The sequence below is a fragment of the Heterodontus francisci genome, chromosome 27 (assembly GCF_036365525.1).
Source record: "Heterodontus francisci isolate sHetFra1 chromosome 27, sHetFra1.hap1, whole genome shotgun sequence".
Lineage (NCBI taxonomy): Eukaryota > Metazoa > Chordata > Chondrichthyes > Heterodontiformes > Heterodontidae > Heterodontus > Heterodontus francisci.
Window position 1 is genome coordinate 51,905,900 of NC_090397.1, and position 22,839 is coordinate 51,928,738.

The 22,839-nt window shown below is 44.3% G+C and overlaps 2 protein-coding genes across 2 annotated transcripts; one reads left to right on the forward strand and one right to left on the reverse strand.

The window, feature by feature from the left end:
• Nucleotides 1-5,380: 5,380 nt before the first annotated feature.
• On the forward strand, nt 5,381-10,702 carry LOC137385023 (ciliary microtubule associated protein 1A-like). The gene is made up of 3 exons (XM_068059763.1): nt 5,381-5,442; nt 7,270-7,410; nt 9,292-10,702. The coding sequence occupies exons 1-3, from the start codon at nt 5,395-5,397 to the stop codon at nt 9,379-9,381; spliced, it is 279 nt and encodes a 92-aa protein (XP_067915864.1). The 5' UTR covers nt 5,381-5,394; the 3' UTR covers nt 9,382-10,702.
• Nucleotides 10,703-15,924: 5,222 nt separating this feature from the next.
• LOC137385024 (guanylyl cyclase-activating protein 1-like) lies at nt 15,925-21,974 on the reverse strand. Its single transcript, XM_068059764.1, has 4 exons — nt 21,777-21,974; nt 19,256-19,405; nt 16,951-17,041; nt 15,925-16,052 (listed from the first exon to the last, which is right to left on the reverse strand). Exons 1-4 carry the CDS (start codon nt 21,972-21,974, stop codon nt 15,925-15,927), a joined length of 567 nt encoding a protein of 188 aa, XP_067915865.1.
• Nucleotides 21,975-22,839: the final 865 nt, after the last annotated feature.

Sequence of the window (22,839 nt, forward strand, 5' to 3'; positions counted from 1 at the left end):
GGTCCTTCATCTGTGCCAGCTGAGCAGGGCTGTGTCTGTCCTCCATCCTCCAAGGGGGACGGTGCACAGCTGTCTCTGCCTCTGTCACCTCTTCCTGACACTCATGACATGTTCATCACCATGCCATCTAAGCACGCACAAGGACCCACGATGTGACTGTATCTGAGCTGCTGAAGGGTGCGCTGGTAAGGTGTGATGGTGCTTCCTCTCAGATCTCCGCTGGCAGCGGTGCAGATACAGTAACTTTCCCTGAAGAGATCATGAGAATTAGCCTTGGAGAGCTGAAGCCCCTGCAGTGCTGAAGCTTTCCATTGCAGCTAAATCTTTGGTATGCTGTCAGACAGTGTGGAGTGAAATGCATCCCCTTAATCTATGCATTCCAGTTTCTGTTCACTCTCTCCACAAGGGATGCCCATCTCGCCTTCCCCGTCTTGCTCGTGGTCAGTGACCCTGCTGATCTCCAGTGGTTCCTCTTCCATGGTGGTGACAATGTGAAGGATGGGGACTCCTCCTGCTGTCCAGGCCCTTTCACAGGCAATGTGAGACCATTTCTCTTGCAAGGACAAAAGACAGAGAGATAAGGCACTGTTGGCCTCTATGGCTGATGTCAATGGCTCATTGAGATAGGAAGCTGCATGTATCAGTGCTGGCAGATCCTCAACCGCACCATGATTCTGAGCCTGCTGAGGGGTCAGTAAGTACCCTGGGCACACATTCCTCTATGTTCAAGAGCAGCAAGTGCCCTCAGGATCCTCAGCTGGAGTGGTTGCTGGATGTTGAATATCTGTCCTGAGGGTCTGATGTTTCAGTCATCTTGCCAGAGCGAATAAAGTCATTGAACCTTTTCCTGCACTGCACCCAGTTCCTTCTGACCACACTCTGTCTGCTCACGGTCTCTGCCACCTTGATCCAGGCCAGTTTGGTTTGGGAGGGTGGCCTTCTCCTGCCACCCTCTGGAAACAGGGCCTCCCTCCCTCTTCTCCCTCACTGTCTGCAGGAGGACCTGCAGATCTGCATCAGCAAAGTGAGGGGCAGCCCTGCCCTGGGTTCCAGCCCTCTGCCTTTCCTGCTTCATGAGTAATACAGCAATCAATTCACTGAAACGGCCGCCACAGTAATGGACGCCATGGTCTGTTTAAATCGGGCCCACACTTCTTTAGTCCCGCCTTCATTCCTGCCTCTGCAGCTGCTAATTGGCCCTCCAAACCGCCCTCCAGGCAATTAAGAGGCCCCTTCCATGAAACTCAGAGCCTGAGACTGCTTTGCCCCAGAGACGGATCAGGACCTGGAAAAAGTCTTTGCAGATGGAAAACATTGGTAAGGGAAGACAGTGACTTTTTGCTGGGTTTTCCAACACAGGAAGGATTACAGTAGTGTGTGTTGGTTGTGTTACTGGACACAGAGGCCTGGACTAATAAACCAAATAACACATGCTCAGATCTCACAACAGTTTGAGAATTTGGATTCAATTAGAAAAATCTGTAACTAAAAAGCTGGGATCAGTAAAAGTGGCCATGAAGCAGTCACACTGTCATAAAAACAGAACTGGTTCAATCATGTCCTTTAGGGAAGGAAACCTGATGTGCTTACCTGGTCTGGTCTATACGTGACTATAGTCCCATAGCAATGTGGTTGACTCTTAATTGCCCTCTGAAGTGGCCCTGCAAGCCACTCAGTTGGGCATAAGCAATAAATACTAGCCTTGCTAGAGATGCCCACACCCTGAGAATTAACTTTTAAATTTTCCCTCTAATTGACCTTGGGACTTTACAAAGAGTCACCACATTGCCTGAAATTGCCCGATTAGATCACTTCCTTCCCTGAATATACTTTAAAAGGACAGGCAGGTCACACAGCTGCATTTTGGTAGCTAAATTTGGTAACTGTGCTCCAAACTACCCTTGAGCAACTTCATGGCCGAGATTTTATCCAGGTGACGGGGGTCTCAACCTCCGGCCAAAGCGCTGGCAAGAACTCTACATCGCCCTTCTGTGGGAGGCCAGCCAAATCAAGTGCTAATTAGGCACATAACTGGACAGCGGCGAGCCTTCCCCAGGATCAAGGACCCCGGTGACAGAAGTCCCGCTCTCCGACAGCTGCCTGCCAATCAGAGGCCGGCTGCTCTTTAACTGAGCAGCACCACTGCAGAGGTGGTGGCTGCTGCCAGTGGAACACCTACCCGAGGCCTAGGAGCAGTGCTATACCCAGGCCAGAGGTGGGTCAGGGCGGGAGGGGTCTCGCAGGGTGAGGATCGTGGGGGCGGAGGGTGTAGGGGGGTCGACAGCAAGGGCAGGCGTTTGGCTCCCAGTGCGCACCCCCCTTCCCAATGCCCGTCCCTTGTTCAGGCACTAAGTGCCTTTTATCAAGGGAACAGCCTCCATACCCCCCAACCCTCATCTGGAGCCGGCAAGCAACCTGCATGGTTTTTCTTGTGGGCTCCCCATGCGTTGATAGTCCGTTCGCAGGCCTTCTCACCCTGGACTTAATTTCAGCGGAGGCGGGAAGGTGGCAGTGTCCGCACCCCAAAAACATCCCACCTGCTTACATGCTCTCACCGCCTCCAAAACAGCCGCGAGGGACAGCATAAAATTCCTTGTTACCCCATGAGAGATTTGAAAATACCAGAGACCTGCTGAAATCGGTGGTTGTGATATTGTTTGGTAATTGAGAGGGATGGACGGGTAGAGGTTTGTGATTTGTACCTTTCCCCAGCGGTGGAGGATGACCTCCGGTCTGAATATTGCAACATTGCCCACTGATTCCACTTTGTTTCCGACCAGTGTTACTTGTTTAGGTTACACATGAATAAATTGGCTCTTGCACATCCCAGAAATTCATCACCCCATAATTAATGGCTGTGCTTTCAGTTTTAGGGCCTAGGCCCCAAACTCTGGAATTCTGTCCCTAATCCTTTCTGCCTCTCTACCTCTCTTTCCTCCTTTAAAACACGGCTTAAAACTTACCTCTTTGACCAAGTTTTTGGTCATCTGTCCTCAGATTTCTCTTGGTGTCAAATTTTGTTTGAAATTGCTCCTGTGAAGTGGCTTGGGACATTTTACTATGTTAAAGATGCTATAGAAATACAACTGGTTGTTTAAGTTTTATGTGAATAAGATGCATTTTTGTTGACTGACCTTTCAATTTTCTGTTTTGCGGAACAGCAAATTACAGAGTACAGGAAGCAGATAGATTAGTTCACCGCTCCGTACCTGCCTATTCCATTGCACAGCGAACGGTCGGGTTCAAAATGAATGATAGCCCAGGTACAGTAACTGGTGCTCAGAGCTTTTAACAGAACCTTTAATATGCCACACAAATTATCCGTCTGTTATATTTCTGCTCTCCGATTGGCTGATACCAACAATGAAGCCCATTTTCTGCAATTTGATTGGTCCTGAAGTTGAATTCAATGCTAAAGAGATAGTTTTTGACAACCCCTCAAAGTCCAGCCTGATGAAGATAAAAAGTATCACATTTAAAATGTGAACAATGTCTTAAATATTTCCACAAGTTTGGCCGAGTCCTCGCACGTGTCTGTGAACAACACTTTGTGAGTAATTCATCCTCATCCTTGCCTGTTCAAACTCATGGGAATGAGAGTCCTTAGTTATAGATCTAGGGCTCCCTGTCACTCAGACTCACTCCCTCAGACCTGTCACTCAGACTCGCTCCCTCAGACTCATCATTCACACTTTTTCCCTCAGTTCCTGCCACTCACACTCTCCCTCAGTCCCTGTCATTCGCACTCTCTCCCTCAGTACCTGTCACTCAGACTCAGTCGCTCAGTGCCTGTCACTCAGACTCATTCCCTCTGTTCCCGTCACTCACATTCCCTCCTTCATTCCCTCCTTCAGTCCCTGCCACTCACACTTGCTCCTTCAGTCCCCGTCACTCTGACTGTCTCCCTCAGTCCCCATCCTTCATATTCTCTTCCTCAGTCATCACTCAGACTCTCTCCCTAAGTGCCTGTCACTCTGACTCTCTCCCTCAGTTCCCTCCTTCACACTCTCTCCCTCAGTCCCTGTCACTCACACTCTCTCCCTCAGTTCCTGTCACTCACACTCTCTCCCTCAGTCCATCACTCACACTCTCTCCCTCAGTCCCTGCCACTGAGCCAACTGTCATTTTAGCTCCAGTCCAAAGGAGAAATTTGGTTCAAGCAGGAGGAGAGTCCAGGACTGGAGGAGGCCCAAACAGGTACGTTTTTTTGACTGAGGAGCAGGTTCTCCACACCCCACGTGGAAAGTTTAGGCCTCCCCTATCCCCTCCTCATTCTCCCACCCTGCAACTTGCCTTCTTGCCAATGTGCCCTTGCCTTCCACCCTCTGACCAGCAGCTGCTTCCCATTCATTTCAGAGAGCGGCAGCTGACCAGCTGCCTGGATTTAAAATCTACTGGGCCTCACTCTGCCCAGATCGGATGTATTTGGCACTCACTCTTGTCTGTCCCAGTCCACTCCCTGGTACCCCACTGCCTGAGCTGCTCTGCCTTTGACTGGTATATGTGATGATTAAACATTTGCACGCATATGTGCTCTGAGCCCAGCTTCCCTTTGGCACTACAACACAGTTTAAAGAGGGAATCTCGCCATGTGAGCAAACTCCTTTTAAAACAGGTGTCCCTGTGCTGCACCACTTTTAAAGGGAGATTTCCCTGATGGAACCATTTTTACTCACTGTCATATTTTAAAGGGGCCTGGTATTAAGGAGGCTCCCAGCTGAAAATCTGGTGTGAACTCAGGGTGAACCTTGGTGGAGAGACTGGAGAAGTTGTTCACCTTAGAGTAGAGACGATTAAGGGTAGATTTTTTAGAAATGTTCAAAATCATGAAGGTTTCTGATAGAGTAAGTCAGGAGAACTTGTTTCCAGCACCGTAAGGGTCCATAACCAGAGGACACAGATTTAAAATAATTGACAAAAGAACTGGGTAAGATGTGGAAAATGTTTTTTATACAGCGAGTTGTTATGATCAGGAATGCACTGACGGAAAAGATGCTGGAAACAGATTCAATAATAACCTCCAAAAGAGATAAATACTTGAAAAGGAAGATTTAGAGGGCTGTGGGGAAAGAACAGAGGCAGTGGGACAAATTGGATAGCTCTTTCAAAGAGCCAGCACTGGCACAATGGGGTGAATGGTCTCCTTCTGTGCTGTAAGATTCTATCTCTGAGAGGAACTCTGAGGCTTGGCCCTCTAGCTCGGCATCAGTTCAGATCCTGATGGTTGTTGCCTGAAATCCAGGCTGCCTGACCTGGCATAGCATGGACACTGTGGGCCATGTGAATAGCTCATCTCAGCTCTGTTTCCTTTTTGCACTAGGGCCTGCACGTTACAATGAAGTGGCAGTGTCTGGGCCTAAAATTCCACATCTGAAAGCAGCACCTGCCTACACCATGTCACAGAAAACTGCATTTGGTAGCATGCTGAGTAAGATTGTGAAGGTAAGTGAATTCAAGTCTGGGACATGGGGTCAAGGTCTGTTTCATTTCTGGCCTTGATTTTAACTCTCCCTGCTTGATGGAAACTAGGGTGGTTGGGAAACATAGTTAATATGGAGTGGGGGAATTGCCCATTCCTTTCCCCACCTCTAAACCTGTCTGGTTTCAGTGTTAAATGTGCCTGTTCAGGCTCCAATCTGTGATTGTAACCTCAGACCTGAGTATGGGAAGACATGGTGACTTCCCCATTGGATAAACCTGTTGAGAACAGGAGCCAGGGCCAGAAGAGGTCAAGTGAGTTTCCTTTTGGGCCAGGAAGAGCAGGAGTGTCCCACCAGGACAACTTGGACCTCAGTTACCCAGGGCTTTCCCTCTCCTGGCCTTGATTGCCTGACAGGGGCTAAGGGAGTGTGTCGGAGGTGCTGTGCTCCCAAAGAGATGGTAAGCTAAGGACCCATCTGTTCAGGCGAGCGTTAAGAATCCCACGGCAAGTAGTTCTCCCAGTGTCCTGGTCAACATTTCTCCCTCAACCAACATCAGCAAAAAACAGATTAACTGGTCATTGCTGTTTGTGGGATTTCATTGTGCCTAAAATAGCTCCCACATTTTCGTCCACAAAATTCATTGCATTTGTAATTAATTGCATGTAGAGCACTTTGAGATGTTTTTAGGAGGTGTGATAAGGTCCCAAACTGATGACCTCTACCACCTAGAAGGACAAGGGAAGCAAGTGCTTAGGAACACCATCACATCCAAGTTCCCCTCCACATCACACACCATCCTGACTTAGAAATATGTCACCGTTCCTTCATTGTCGCTGGGCCAAAGTCCTGGAACTCCCTACCGACCAGCACTGCGGGAGCATATTAACCACATGGACTGCAGCAGTTCAAAAAAAAAGGCTCATCATCACTTTCTGCAGGGTAACTAGGGATAGGGCAATAATGCAGGCCTTGCCCACAGCCTCAGATGAATAATATAAAAAAATGTAAAAACAAGACTGACTTTTTTTTTACAAAAGTACTTTTTGTCTACCAGCCTTGGATCTTACTAAATAATCTTTTGAGGCCTATGTCTGAGCAGGCCTGGGCCCATAGAGCAAAAAACTCTGCATCTAGAAACAAGTCAGTGCTCCCTTACAGACTTGTGTAGAACCCAATCCTCTGCTCCAAAAACATTACATCCAAAAACCTGACCAAGTCACCAACTCTCACCTTGTGAGAGTGGCGCAGTGGTTAGCACCGCAGCCTCACAGCTCCAGCGACCCGGGTTCAATTCTGGGTACTGCCTGTGTGGAGTTTGCAAGTTCTCCCTGTGTCTGCGTGGGTTTCCTCCGGGTGCTCCGGTTTCCTCCCACATGCCAAAGACTTGCAGGTTAATAGGTAAATTGGCCATTATAAATTGCCCCTAGTATAGGTAGGTGGTAGGGAAATATAGGGACAGGTGGGGATGTGGTAGGAATATGGGATGAGTGTAGGATTAGTATAAAATGGGTGGTTGATGGTCAGCACAGACTCGGTGGGCCGAAGGGCCTGTTACAGTGTTGTATCTCTGAAAAAAAAACCTCCAGTCTACCAAAATGTTCTGCTTTATGTTCTGCAAGCCCACGGATACCTTCAGTCTTTGCATTTCATCACTTAGTCACCGTCCTGCCTGTGGGGCTCCTCTCCCAGTACTGCTATATTTAAAGCCCGACTGAATCCAGTCCAGGCCTGTCTCTGATTTCAAATTAACACCAGAGGGACAGGCCAGAGTTGGGATTTGACCCATATCACGTCTGCCGCATACCCTGTCTGATTGCTTTTAATTTTTTAAAATCTTTAATTGCAGACCCCAGGGCCATGTGCATATAAACACGTAGAAACTGATGTGTTCAAAACCAGAGCACCTATATACACCATCGTGGAACGTAATCAGATTCCAGGAGACACTACAATGAAACCAGGACCTAATCGTTACAGAACAGAAGATGTAAGTAGCGATTCTGAATAGGAATCTGTCACTTAATCTCATCCACTCCCCATTGTGTTAGGCTGAACTCTCCCCAAGGTATCAGTAGGTAAATGTGCCTCCAATCTGGACTTTTGCCCTGTGGGTTATGTGAATCTGAACCTGGGTTGTTCTTGTAATGTTTTGATCTCTGCATGAATTGCCTGAATTGTATTGTGATCTTTTATAATATTTATCTAATGTTAAATTCAGTTATCTTTAAAATTAGCTCAAACTGGCTGCAATAGTAACTCAGGATGTTAATTTGCTGCCAAAGAGAGGATCACATTGTGTAGACTCTGCAGCACCACACCATTATGAGAGAATGGTTCCTGACTGACACGAGCATAATAATTTTAACTAGGGGTGAGAATCAGGGAGGAGTGGTCAGGGGTGGGGGGTGTGGGGGAGGGGAGAGGGTTGAAGTGGTCGAAGAACCATCTGAGCCCTCCAGAGCATGAGTCCTAGGATATTCTAACTCCCAGGCCTCATTCAGAGGCCCCAACGCTGATTCCCACCTGAAGCTGTGCTGTGTTAGTTAGGGGCAGCCTGGAAGGACCAGCTAGTCCTAGGCCTTCTTTGTGTGCTCATATGTAAATGATGGCCTCACCAAAGTGTTCGGATTCTGAAGGGACTTTCTAAAGGTGGGGTGAAAGGTTCAAATGGCAGGTAGGGCATAAGTAGGGAAGTCGGAGGCGGGGGGATCTTTATCACTCAAAGGGTAATTGAGTTGCGGAATAAGTAACCAAGTAATGACATTGAAATGGATGATGTAAATGGAATCAGAAGATAATTACATGTGTTCCTATGTAGAGAAGGGATGAGGGGTATGGCGAGGAGTTGAGTTGAGGGATGGATTGAAAATTGTACTTTGTTGCCTTCACCTTTCTTACAATGGATTCCCGATCATAAACACTCCGAATGAAAAGGCGGCAGCCTGGCCAACAGAACCAGAATATGGACTCACTGATTAACTGTATACCTGGATCAGAGAAGAATTCACTTCCGTTGATCGTATGCTACTGATGAGAACAAATTTACTGCCCTCCACTTCACCACTCACTGTTGACAATTCCCCCTCACAAGAATTATCACTCTTTGAGCTTGGTTTGTGAATTTGTTTGTTGGGCTGTGGGAACCAGTGCACTGGTATCAGGTAAGGGTATTAAAGCATACAGAACCAAAGTGGGTAAATGTTGAGGAACAGATCAGCGATGATCTGATGAATGGCAAAACAGCTCTGACAGGCTGAATGACATCCTCGTGTTCCTATGGCCACTGACTGGTATATTCATTGGCAGCTGGGCAATGGGTGGGGGAATGATTGGCAGGACCCGTGTCACCATTTTAGGCATCCACCTGGTGTGCCAAAAGTAATGGGCTCTATGACTTTAGCAATTGGCCCAAGGCCTGTACAGCTAGGGTGTGGGTTGTCCCACTGGTAAATTGGTCTCCTTTGTGCCTGTTATCTGAAAAATGATTGCAACATATCCCAATTTCCACCCCCAAATGTCTGCAAGCTATATGATCACACGAGGCATCATCACCTCCTGTCCTTGGGCACAGCTCACACTTGCTACATTTGTAGTATGTTCCAGCAGATCACATCAGGAATGCAGGGACCATGGCAGATTTGGCCTTTCCCTATCCCAGGGTCCTCCTGAGGCACAATGAGCTGAGCAGCTGTTCCTCTCTTGAGACTGAGATTGAACATGAGGCCTCCCTGCTTTCAGTTCCACACCATTTAGGAAGAGAGTGTTTTATGTACGGTCTCAATTTAAAAGAAATGCATGGAATTATTTGTGTTGCATTACTAACATGTGGAGAGACTTAGAAGTTTAACCCTTTGTGATTTTTTCCCAGGTGAACTTGCATAAAAGCTACCCCAAGTACACTTTTGGAATCCACCACTCTGACTACCTCGCACCCCTTATTGTGGCTCCCTCAGACTAAGAGCCAACAACACCAGCCAGCCCCAATCCCCCAGCACAGTTTTACAGCCCTGAATTGCAAAAAATGTCAATTTTAATTTTAAAAAAAATCTTTCATTTAAACATTTGATTCTTTCTCATCTTGTGTGTATGATGCAAAACCTGCCAGCTTTCTATGTTAGGAGCTTGGTGTTGAAATTTAACCCAATAAAAACACTCATGGTAGTGGTGAGGCACAACGTCAGTGAGATTTGCAGAACTGGGTTATAGGCAGACTCTAGGCTTATTTGTCTTACAGCAACCTAAACGATGGTACATCCACGATCTATTGCGACTTCTCATCCATCAGAATGGCAAGGAATTCTATGACCTTTCCCAGGCTGCATGACCAGACTTTTCACTGTGGAGAGGAAACATCCAAGTGAATTCTCTGCAATAAAGGGTGGCACAGTGGTGCAGTGGTTAGCACCGCAGCCTCACAGCTCCAGGGACCCGGGTTCAATTCTGGGTACTGCCTATGTGGAGTTTGCAAGTTCTCCCTGTGACCATGTGGGTTTTCGCCAGGTGCTCCAAAGACTTGCAGGTGATAGGCAAATTGGCCATTGTAAATTGCTCCTAGTGTAGGTAGGTGGTAGGGAATGTGGGATTACTGTAGGGTTAGTATAAATGGGTGGTTGTTGGTCGGCACAGACTCGGTGGGCCGAAGGGCCTGTTTCAGTGCTGTATCTCTAAATAAATAAATAAATGTGCCTCACTTCGTTATTTTGCATTGGTCATTGGGGACTTGTCCTGGAGGCTGTAATGAGGTCACCCTACCCTCAGAGGAAGCAGGGTTTTCGTCCAGCAGTCTGGTGGCATGGTGCCAAAATGAAATTCACTTCGGGCTCATTGACTTGACAGTGAAAATGATCTTAGGAGGCAGTAATGGGGAAGGGAAGGTGAGGGGGACAGGTTTTTGTGCTGTTTTCTTCTATTTCTTCCCCACACCTGTTGCCAAAGGAGATAGAGATTCACGGCATCTAGGGTTAGATCAGCCAAGCCAAACTACCAAGAAAGAAAAAATCTTCTCAGTGGAGGTTAGAGGGGGTGACCTCACTGAAGGTTAGAGGGGTGTGTCCGCAGTAGAGGTTAGACAACTTTGGACAACCAGGACAACTTTGCTTCCATGTTTGGGGATTAGATTACATGGATTGAGAGATAATAAAACATTCAAACAGATGGTACATTACAATATTTACCATTGTGAATGTAGCGATTGTAGACTAGCTAAGCTGCTCTATAGAGATGTGCATTGTGGGTGTTATGGCCTGAGATACAGAATGGGTAAAAGGAATGGTTCATAATCCAGGGATCTAAATAAATATGGGGGGGGGGGGGGGTGGGGTTTGCAATTTTTTTAAAAGAGTGTGGGAGAAATTTATAGTAAGGGAAACATAATTAGATTTTACCCTTGTGCATAAGAAACTAATAAAATGAAAAAAAAAATCTGTCTGTGCATGTTCTATAAAATGAAAATATAAATGTTTTGAAAATTGAAACGGCATAACAAGACAAGGTAATTTTCCCAAGAAATTCCTAATTTTTTGATATTTCTCAATCCTATCTACCGTCTTACTGTATCCCCCATCCCCACATATCCACTTTGTCACCTTATCCCGCAATCCTACCCACCTTTGCACCACATCTCCCAATCTCTTCTATCCACCTTCAGATCCTTTTCTTCAAACCCAGAAACATTTAATACGCTGTCACCTCACTTGCACTTTATGCTTCAATGTTCTTCAATGATAACTTGCTCCACATTAAGCACTGAACTGTACATTGGCGTCCTCCCTCCCACCACTCTTGATTAAATACTGAACTGTACAGCACGGACACACCTTCACTCATTACATGGACAGCACGGAAACAGGACATTCAGCCCAACAAGTTCATGCCGGCATTTATGCTCCACTTGAGCCTCCTCCCATATTTCCTTATCTAATTCTATCAATATAACCCTCTAATCCCTTCTCCCTCACATATCTAGTTTCCGCTTAAATGCATTATATTATTCACCTCAACTACTGCCTGTGGTACCGAGGTTCACATTCTCACCACTCTCTGGGTAAAAGTCTCTTCTGAATTCCCTATTTAATTATCCTATATTGGTGGCTTCTAAGAGATGGTAATCGGACAAGTAAAGAAACAAAAGATGGGTCTAAATGGGGTGTAAATGGGTAAAGCAGAATCATCGGCAACATAATTTTAAAGACCTCTGTCATGTCACCCTCACCCTTTTTTCAAGAAAAAAAAGAGACCCGGCCTCTTTATCCTTCATTCTTCCCTGCTAGGTACAACTTTGTAGTTCTGGTATCATCCTCATAGATCTTTTTTTGCACCATTTTCAGTACCTCTGTATACTTTTTATAATAGTGACCAGAACTATAAACAGTACTGTAAGTCTGGTCTAACCAATGTTCAATACAACTTTTGCATAACCTTACTACTTTTCAATTCTATCCCTTTAGAAATAAATCCCAGTTGTTGGTTTTCCTTTTACAAAGCCTTATTAACCTGCGTCACTACTTTTTGTGATTTGTGTATTTCTACACCCTTTTCTCTACCACTCCATTTAGATTTTTCTTTTCCAAGTAATATTTGACCTCCATATTTTTCTTAACAAACTGTAATGCTTCATACTTACCTATGTTGAAATTCATTTGCCAATTATATGCCCATTATGTAATTTTATTAATGTCTTCTAATTTATTGCAGTCCTGCTCTGTATAGACCAACCCCCTCTAACCCCCACCCCCCCAAAAAAAAATTGGTGTCATCTGCAACTTAGAAATTGGGTTCTTGATTCATAAGTTTAAATCGTTAATATAAATTGTGAACTGTGGTCCCAGTACTGATTCTTGTGGAACCCCACTTCCCACCTCTGCCACTTATCCCTGACTCTGTATGCTTTGACCTTATTCATTAGTCTATTATGTGGTACCTTTTCGAAGGCCTTTTAGAAATCAGGATATATTCCATTTATTATATTACTCTTGTCTCCTCTGTTCCCTCTTCAAAGAATTCTATGAGGTCAGTCAAACAAGACTTTCCCTTTTGAAACTCATGCTGAGTATTCATTACTTTTTTTTGGTTTCTAGATGTTTTCTATTTTCCCCCTCAATAGGGATTACTTCATCTTTCCTACAACTGATATTGGTGGACTTATTATTCCCTGAGCAAGTTTTATCTCCATTCTTAAATATAAGTATAATATTAGCTATCCACCAGGCCTTTGACCTACACTTTTTTGTAACAAACTATTAAATATGTGTAATAGTGCCTCTGCTATCTCTTCCCTAGATTCTTTTAAAATGCTTGGATACAATCCACCAGGACTCCTGATTTAAGACTTAATTTTACGTGGACACCTGCTCTCCTGAATAAACAATGAACAATTCATGGGCACACCACTCCTCGTTAAACAGTGAATTGTACAAACTTTAAAAATTTGTATAATAGTCTAAAATTGGTAACCTGTTTTAGGTGTCTTCCGATTTTAATTCTATTCAACGATGAGGAGCTGAGGGGGGAGGAAAGTGGGGTCTCTCTGGAATTGAGTTGGCATTACAATGATATACAACTGGTGCTAAAGGTTTGGAACTGAGTCAGCCCTTCGTGACAGACTTGCTAATCGACATCCGTGATTAAAGTTTCAAAACAACTTCATTGATTGAGGTCATGAAAGGCGCTATATAAATGCAAGTTCATCTTTCATTGATTGGTGAGCCAAGTGTGTCTGCAATACTCATGTGATCTGATGATTGTCCAGCTGGCCTGGCTCAATAGTGGGATTAAGAGAGGTAGACTCATCAATGGAGGCTGGGATTCTTTCCACTCAGTCAATATACCACTGATTCTCTGACTCTCAATCCCATCAACCTGCCCCCAATGATGGCTGCATAAATGCATGGCTCAGGATATGACCTTAATATCAGTAAGCTTTGCTATTGATCCTGAAGCACTTTGTTATTTTAGTTCAACAGAGCACTCACTATCTCTTGGGTTTTCTCGGGTTAGTTGTTTTGTTCTTCATTTTTAGTCCATCCCGTGCTTTTCATCAGCCCATGGTCTAAGTACCAAATACAAGTATAAAGCTAAAAATACCAGAGCAGGTCTATCAACATCTGAAAGAGAACCGACAGGTCAGGAGTTCAGATAGAGACAATTTATTGGAGCTCCCACTGGAAATTGCCTCTAGGATTCTCCAGATCAACCGTGACAATGATTTCCCTCAAAGGTTTTTATTTATATATAAAGTAGGCAGCACTGCACAGCAGAATATCTTACAAGTGTTCCTCCTCTAAATGCTCCAAAGGCACATAAACTGAGGGAGTCAATCACAAACTGAGGGTCAATCACATAAATTGAGGGAGTCGGTCACATAAAATGAGCAATTCAGTCACATAAATGGAGGTCAGTCATCAAATAACCAACAAGGAACTGACTTAACTTAGCAGATTTTTACAAAAATTGAGTGCCATTAAGAAGCCTGCATTGATGATTTTTGAGTGGTTTGTTGGCCTTGTACAACTCCTTGATTTTCAGCATTTTACAGAGTCAAAAAACATGTTTTTAAAATCCTGATTTCCCTCCAACATGGCTTGAAGTTCATAATGCAGTAACAAAGCAGGCAGTGAACATTACTTTTAACTACACTCAGTTCAACTATGTACCCAATCCTGAATGTGTCGATGAATCAATTATAGATTAATTGCAGTGGTGTGAATACATTCATTAAAAGTTGCTAAATTCATCTACCCCATCAGAATGAATAAAATCATTTGTATTTCGTAAAGTAAATTTATTTTTTGCATAACAATTCCTGTACATTAGTTCCTTCACTTTATAGAAATAAGCTACGTGCAGTCTGTATGGAGCTGAGTGAGGTACTGGTATAAGGCCCCTTCCCTCACTCTCCAAACTGACTTATGCCTCGCTTTAGGGGTGTTGCTGCTGTATAGTCATGGCCACCTTTGTGTGCAGCTGCATCAAGCTGTGCATAGACCCTCAGTAAGCAGACACCAAGTGTCACTACTTGCTGAGGTTCTATGTGTCCCTGGTGTTGCGAAGGATGGGTCTGGCCTTGTTGCCGCAGAACGCTCCATTCAGTTGGACTGTGTCGTACCACCTGACCATCATAGAAAAATTTGTGCAGAGAAACACCTTTGATCACAAGTCCATCAAGCAGTGGTCTACATGTAACGTCGTCTAAGTCCTGTGGGAAAAGGAAATGGTGGATCCTGTCGGATGGTTCCCTGAGCAGACTGTCAAAGTTATTTGGCAGAATGCTTCATTGTCAGAACTTTCATGCAAGCGCCAAGACCTAGCTTGGCTAGTGGTAAGAAGCGCCCTCCCTGTCAGATCCATCATGCTCATCTGGAGTCTCAGCATCACCGCACAGTGTCCTGGAGGGGAAGAGACCATCGCCCACCTATGCCTTTGCATAGGGGGTCTGGAAAGGGATGCAGTGGGTTTTGTCAAGGTTCAGCCTGAGCAGCACTGTAAGGCAGGACTCTGTTCTACAGGCTGTTCCCAGGGACGGCCACAGAGACAAACATTAACTGCTGCTGGAGGACCATCAACTCATTGAAAAACACTCTTTGGTCTACCTGAAACTTGTTGGTCTTCAGCCAAAGAGCTGTCCACGACCAAGTGTTTCAGACTGACACACTCCAAGGACCAGGACTACATGCTGAGGGATGCACTAAAGTTTGGGGCAGCTGCCGCAAAGGCTCATTGGGGAAAGGCCACTAAAGCCCTCCCGCCATAGTACACCGAGGGGCTGGAACCCATGTAAAGCCCCTCAGGCTGTATGTTTGACATAAAAAGTACATTGTAAATATACCTGTAATTGAGGTGCCTCACTACACTTAGAGTGCCACATACTGTAATGAAAGAAATTGAACTGTATTGCACTTTATGTAATGTCAAATTTGAACTGTTATATAATGTACTTTTATAAATTTTATGAATAAAGTATATTTTTTGGAAAAAAAAACCACAGCCATTAAGGGGATGAAAGATTTACGAGTACAGAGATGATTAGTGCAGTACAGTGTAGGACTGAGGCATTGTATATAACCATCTATTCCAAGATTATTGAAACTGCTTCAACTGCTCTGACTGAACTCCAGTTCCACAATGTCCTCTCATCCCATCTTATTGCTGGTGGTCAAGGATGGTGTCACTAATTCTGTCAGCCATCAGAACCATGGCTCCCAAACAAGGAGATCCTGTGAGGTGTCCTCCTCGATGTTTGTGTCACAAAGCAAGCTGTACACAGGTTCTTCTTTCCAGATGGAGGTTGTGCATTAGGTTAACAGAATGATTTTCAATTCTGAAGAATAATTATTTCATCAGTGTTGGATTCACTAGTTTTTATTCTAAGTCCCATTATGTATTTAAGAGTGAAATTCAGATGTAATTCCGTGATGCACTGTGCGTGTGTTTTTTTTTGTGCCCAGGTAATAGTTTCTGGGTGAGAATTTGGTGCTCGTCTGATATGCTGTCCATCTCTTCCATTTTACACACTGTGTCTTCGGTTATGAATCATCGCAACAATATGTGTGAGGTCGAGACTATTCATCATCACCTCACAAAACTCTCTGTCTTTCTTAGCTCCTTCAACAAACTCTTCAAGAGAAAGTTCCCCTGTAAACAAAACATGACCAAAGGGAAAATAATTCAAGTCTGCAGATAATGAAAGGTGTAGACAAACTGAGAGGAAACAAATGATTTAGTTTGGGCAATGAGGAGGAAATAAAGACTTCAACAACAACAGACTTATGTAATAAAGGTGCTACATCGGAGAATTATAAAGTAAAATTAGACACCAAGCCACATAAGGCGATATTATAGCAAATGGGCAAAAGCGTAGTCAAAGAGGTAGATTTTAAGGAGCTTCTTGAAGGAATAAAGAGAGGTAGAAATTTGGAGCTGTTTACGGATGGAATTCCAGAGTTTAGGGCCTAAGCAGCTGAAGGCACGGCCACCAATGGTGGAGCAATTAAAATTGGCTTACATTTATATACTGCATTTCACGATCTCATGTCATCCCAAAGTGTTTATAGCCAATGAAGTACTTTTGAAGTGTAGTCATTGTTGTAATATAGGAAACATGGCAGCCAAATTGCACACAGTAAGCTCCCACAAACAACAATGACCAGATAATTCAATGTTGGTTGAGCGATGAATATTGGCCAGGACACTGACTATCTTTGAAATAGTGAAGATGGGATCTTTTACGTCCCAACCAAGAGCACAGACAGGTTTAACGTTCACACTTCTGATTGGTGTCTAGCCTCATCTGCTGGAGGTGTCCATCTGCTGCTGCCAACTGAGTAACAGGTTCAGGATTGCTACAATGCCTCGAGTAGTCAAGTAACTATGTCGATAGTCATTGTCCATGCTCACACATGAAAAGATGGCACTTGGGCGTAGAAGGCAATCAGTGCTTGTAGAGTTCTAGCCAAGCAAGGAGCCCATAAATTCAGGAGAGGACAAAGTCAGAAAAGGCTGAAAAAGTAAAGGAAATAAAAAAACTACTCACCATCTCCATTGACATCAATATTATCAAAGACGTGGTTTGTGAACTCCTCTGCTGACATGTCCTGTTGACACCCATTAATGGCACGGATAGCCTAGGAGACAAAGAGATAACATTCAAATTGATCCACAGGGATGATATTAAGTGATTGACAGGTACCAGAAGCGAGAGTTTGTTGTTATGAACAAAGGCTTGAAAACTGAAGCTTTTTCACTAAAACAGAGAATGTTAAGGTGGTTGGCGGGGTGGGGTGGGGGAGGGGGGTTGTAGGGGAGGTGGTTGTCTAATTGAGGGTTTCAAGAAAGGTCTTGAGAGGGTCAATAGTGTATGATTGTTCCCACTGGTTGGAAAATCATAAGGGCACAGACCGAGGATTGTCACTAGAAGAATGAAGAGTGGAATTGGAAGAAATATTTTCACACAAAGGTGGATTGGAACATGTCTCCTAACAGACAACATTTCAGTTTGAAGGTGGTGCTGGTATTTCCTAGTTCAATTTTCACAGGTGGAGGAGTTGTTCAAAAGGCACACTCTGATTTCTCTGCCAGCTCGTCTCAGCAGGGCTTAAATGTCTTAGCTGGAATTGATCTCTCTCAGCCTTGTGCTAGAATGAAAGATTGCTTTCAATGTTCTCTTTGTGGCTGGAGATTCCAGACTGATCTTGATGATTGATTCTGATGTTAGGTGACTGATCACACCCTTTGTTCTCCAAGTAAAGGTAAATTCATAAAGTGTTAGTTTCTCCCATGTGACTTTAGGCTTTGGTTCCTGATGGGCTGTACAACAGCTTCTGTTGGTAGCCCATTTTGATAAGATGAGGGCTGTTCACACTCTATTGTGGTAAGTGTAACTGGAGACATAGAGTCTATGAGTGTCTTTGTTTCAACTCATTTTGTGGGTAGCTCACATCTATGTGTGATGAGCTGTCTCATTTCAATGCAGACGGAGTTAAGGAGTTTTAGTTCTTAGCAGACATGGATGTATATTTTAGTGCAGGAGATGGTCTTTGTCATATGACTGTGTCTTCCATCTTCTTCAAGGCAAAAATATACCAGTCTTTTATAACTTTTTAAAAATAACTTCAGTTTACTGTTATATTTTCATCGCTGCACATCTTGTGAGAATGACAATATGTTGAAAGGTTGAGATGAGGTAGGTGGAATGATAAGAGACTCTTGTGGGGTATAAGCATGGGCACAGACCAGTGGGCCCTATGGGCTGTTGCTGTGATGCATATTCTATGTAATCCACTTGTTGGTTCATGTCATGTACGCCCCCACCTGCCAAGCATGAGGCATATTCATTTTGCCACATGGACATTAAATTTCAAACTGTTGTTGAAGTGAAGAAAGGACTTGCTTTAAAAAATTGCCAGTTCTTGGCTGGAAATACATCTGCATATTAACAGACAGTGCTTGGAAGGACAAAGCAGCCATTCCCCGACACATTCAACCCACAATGGACTTTTGATCACCAGACGTTGAAAGTGGGGGAACTCGCATTCCAGGTTGACTGCTAAGATTGCCAAATACAAAAACGGACATGGTCAAACCAGCTAGTCACATGACTAACCTGCTGGGCAACATGTGTTTTTTGAATTTGTACAAACAGTTTAGGCAGAAAGCAGAATGCTCCTGGACTGAGAAGATCTCTCCTGACTGGCTCGCCACAGCCTCTCCTGTCTTCCTGTTCCCATCTCTTTCTCACAGGCCTCTGAATCCACTGAAGACACATGAACCCCAAGGGAGAAAAGTCTCCTACAGCGAACATGGTTTACGAATAATACTGGGCCCCAACAAAAAGCAAGATCTACCTACAATCAAGGAATCTACAGGGAGCTCGAAGAACCATAACAAAAACTCTTCAGATATTGCCTCAAACTTTTCCACTTTATTTTACTTCTCTTTTCTGTCTCTATTTGCAGGTGTGCATCGCGTATGCATGCTAGCGTGGGCACGTCACGTATCTGTAGGCATCAACCGAATTAAAGTTTAAGTTTGATAAATTTCAACTTTTCTTCTTTAAACCTAAGAAAGCCTGTTTGTGCTGGTTTCTTTGCCTTATAATTGGAAAGCGGTGAACAAGGATTCTCCAAGGGGGAGCTAAAAACACAGTGTGTTTGAACTTAAACTCTGTTACAGTAATACCAGGTGAAGGCTGAGAGGGACCCCTAGACACCTTCCTTACCAGGTTGTAACAGTTCACATTATAGGAGCAAGAGTCAGACATTCTCACTGCCTCCTGCAATCTTAATACAGGAATATGTTCACTTGTGAAAAGTTTCCTAGAAATGCCAGTAGCTTCTTACCTTAATGATGTTGAGCAGTTCATGCCTGTCAATGCAGCCATTGCCATCCACGTCATAAAGCTTGAAGTACCAGCGCAGTTTCTGTTCCATTTTACCGCGGAGGACTAAGCTAAGGGCAGCCACGTATTCCATGAAGTCAATGTATCCATCCTGCGACCAGCAAACAGAAAGTGGTCAGATGTACTGCCAAAGCTCAGGGGAGGTTTCTTCCAGAATTGGCCTTTGTTGGGTGAGGGGGTATACCTTCAGAGCCCTCCTGAAGACCCCAGAAATGCCAGTGTTCAATGTTTGGTCATGGGGGTGGTGGTGGATTGTTTGTGGATGGGGGTAGTTGCCAGGACCCCTCCCTACCATGTAGGTGGCCTGTTTTGGGGCAGATTGAGGCTGTGCCCCCCCAAAAAAGGCCACTGAACCTGCTGTGTAAGACCAAGCACTGTTGTATCTGAATCCCATTGGAGTTTGTGAATGCTCCTAAAATCAGAGGCTGCTTAATTCAGCCTTGTGACACTTTCCAAATATTATTCCCCAGTACTGCCTCACCTCTATCCACCGACTTCAATGTACAACTACACATCCATCCAACAGTATTTTACTTTGGTTTCTAAATGATTTTGAGTTTTTAACTGCACCTCACTTTGTAGAGTTGATCCTTACAGAACGACAAAGATCCTAGGATCGATCCCTACTCTGTGCTGAGCTAACTGGCTTCATGAACCCTGTAGCAGAGAAGAGACATTCATCAGGCTCCTTCAGGCCCCTATCCCATATCTGGTGCCCTGCACTGTAAGCCATAATCTAAAACTTTGTGTCCTGCAGTGACCTTTGACTCTGTACTTGGTGCTCTATATTGTGGACTTTTCCTCTTTATCTGGATTTCTCAGTAAAAACAAGATAAGTAAGATCGATACATCAATGTTCTTGGAACTAGTTTTCACTGAGATGAAACTATCTACACGCTATAGTCCATGGGTTATTTTTGCAGTGAAAGTTCTAAAGAAATCTTGTTAAATTGTGATTTGTAACTCTTTCTGCTCAGTGTCCTATCCACATCATTGCTTAGTGCAGCTTGCAACCTTGGTATCATATTTGACCCCGAGATGAGCTTCCAACCACATATCCGTGCCATCACTAAGACCACCTATTTCCACCTCCATAACATCACCCAATTTCGCCCCACCTCTGCTCATCTGTTACAGAAACCTGGCTGGCCTCCCTCATTCTACCCTCCACAAACATGAGGTCATCTAAAACTCTGCTGCCCATGCCCTGACTTGCACCAAGTCCCGTTCACCCATCCCACCTTGTGCTCGCTGACCTACATTGGCTTTTGATCAAGTAATGCTTCGATTTTAAAATTCTCATTGTTGTTTTCAAATCGCCCAAAGCCTCCTCCCTTCCTATCTTTGTAATCTCCTCCAGTCCCACAACCCTTCGAGATATCTCATTCTGGCCTCTTGAGCATTCCCAATTTTAATTACTTCTCCTTTGTGGCTGTGCCTTCAGCTGCATAAGCCCTAAGCTTTGCAATTCCCTAAACCTCTTCCACTCTCTATCTTCCTTTAAGACACTCTTTAAACCTACCTCCTTGACCAAGCTTTTTTGGCCATCTGCCTAATATTGTCAGTGCTACATACCTCCTGTTACCTCTCCATAATTAATCTCACAATGCCAGGCATCTGTCTAATATTGTCTTATGTCGCTCGGTGTCTAATTTCACTTTATAATGCTCCTGTGAAGCACCTTGGGACATTTTATAATGTTAAAGGCGCTATAAATATAAGTTGTTGTTGTAATTTACAAGGAGTTCAGAGAGAAATTTTGAAATATGTTGACTGTGACATGAATGCAGAGACAGTAACAATATATGTAGTAGTATAGTGCATTCGCACACTGATAAATAGGTGCGAATCCACCATTACAATTCCACACATGGTGAACGTCTGGTCTGTGCATAATTTAATTACACCCCATCTCACTACACAAATCACTGTCTTTTATTGGGTCTCCCAGTGCTACGTACCTCCTGTTGCCTCTCCATAATTAATCTCACAATGCCAGGCATCTGTCTTAATGCCCCATCTGCAACCTACCACAGTGAACCTCTCTCCATTACACATCTCACTACCAATATCAGTGAGCCCCTCTCTATATTCATCGTATCATGCCTCTAATAGCCAGTTCACCACACCCCTCTCCATCATCTGCCTCACTACATCCCTTTCTACCACATATCTCACCGCATTCCTCTCCATCATCAATTTCACCTCATCCCTCTCCATCACCCATTCCTTGGCATCAACCATTTCACTGTACCCATCTCCATTACCCATCTCAGCACATCCCTCCCCATCACTCATCTCACTTAGCCCATTACGCATCTCACCTCACCTCTCTCCATCATCTATCTCACCGCACCTTTTTCTGTTACCTACCTCATTGCACCCCACCCCATTACCAACTTCTTAACACCTCTTTTCATTAGAGAAAGTTATTAAAATGATTTGATTTTCCCTTTCCTTACCTTATTCATATCAAAAGTCTTAAACATCTGTTCAATGTAGGCATTGGCTTCCTGGTTCAATCCCTTAAGACCAAAGAACTGTTTGAACTCATGTAGTGTCAGCTGTCCTGATGGGCACTCAGTCATGAACTTCTTGTACCAGTGGTGGAGCTCCACAGCCTGCAAGTCGTCCACAGTGGTGCCGTGTGTGTTTCCCATTACATCTGTTGCTGCTAAGCTGAGGTTCTCCACGAGCACACACTCTTGGAAACACTGAGGTATGTTTGTCTCTCCTCTGAGCATCTGAGCCAATTTAAATGAGGGCTAAGCCCAGCTCTGGTCAATCAGCTGCTTTAATCTCCCCTGATATGGATTTAAGATCTCAAGATATTTATAAAAAGATACTGTCTAACCAGGAGGCAGACCTGGATTATTGTTGAGGTACAGTTACTTCAGGGCATACTGCAATCATCACTAATCAGCTGCACTTACCTGACAGCTCACTCTGACTTTCACATGCACTCTTTCCCTCCAGCATTCTCTCTTTGTCCCTTTCATTCCCTTTTCTTCTTCTTAGACCAGTCAAGTCTCACTCACTTGAACTGACCCCCATTCATTTTGGTTTAAAAATGTGACCTGCATACTCCCTGTAATATCAAGAAACGGCTGAAGCACTGGATACAGCAAAGGCTATGGGCTCCAATACCCGATAACATCTCAACTGTAATGCTGAAGACCTGTGCTCCAGAACTATCTGCGTCTCGAGCCAAACTGTTCCAGTACAGATACTACAATGGCATCTATCCAACAATGTAGAAAATTGCCCGGGTATGACCTGTCCACAAAATCCGAGTCAATCCAATCTGGTCAATTACCATCCCATTCATGCCACATAAGTGCTAGGCAATGGCCATCTCCAATAAGGGGGAATCTAACCTTTTTCCCTTGATGTTCAATGTATTACCATAATCAAATTCCCCACCAACATCCTGAGAATCACCATTAATCATAAACTTAACTAGACCAGCCACAGAAATATATGAAAAGGAAGAATGTGCAGGGTTTCGGGGAGAAGGTGGGGGAA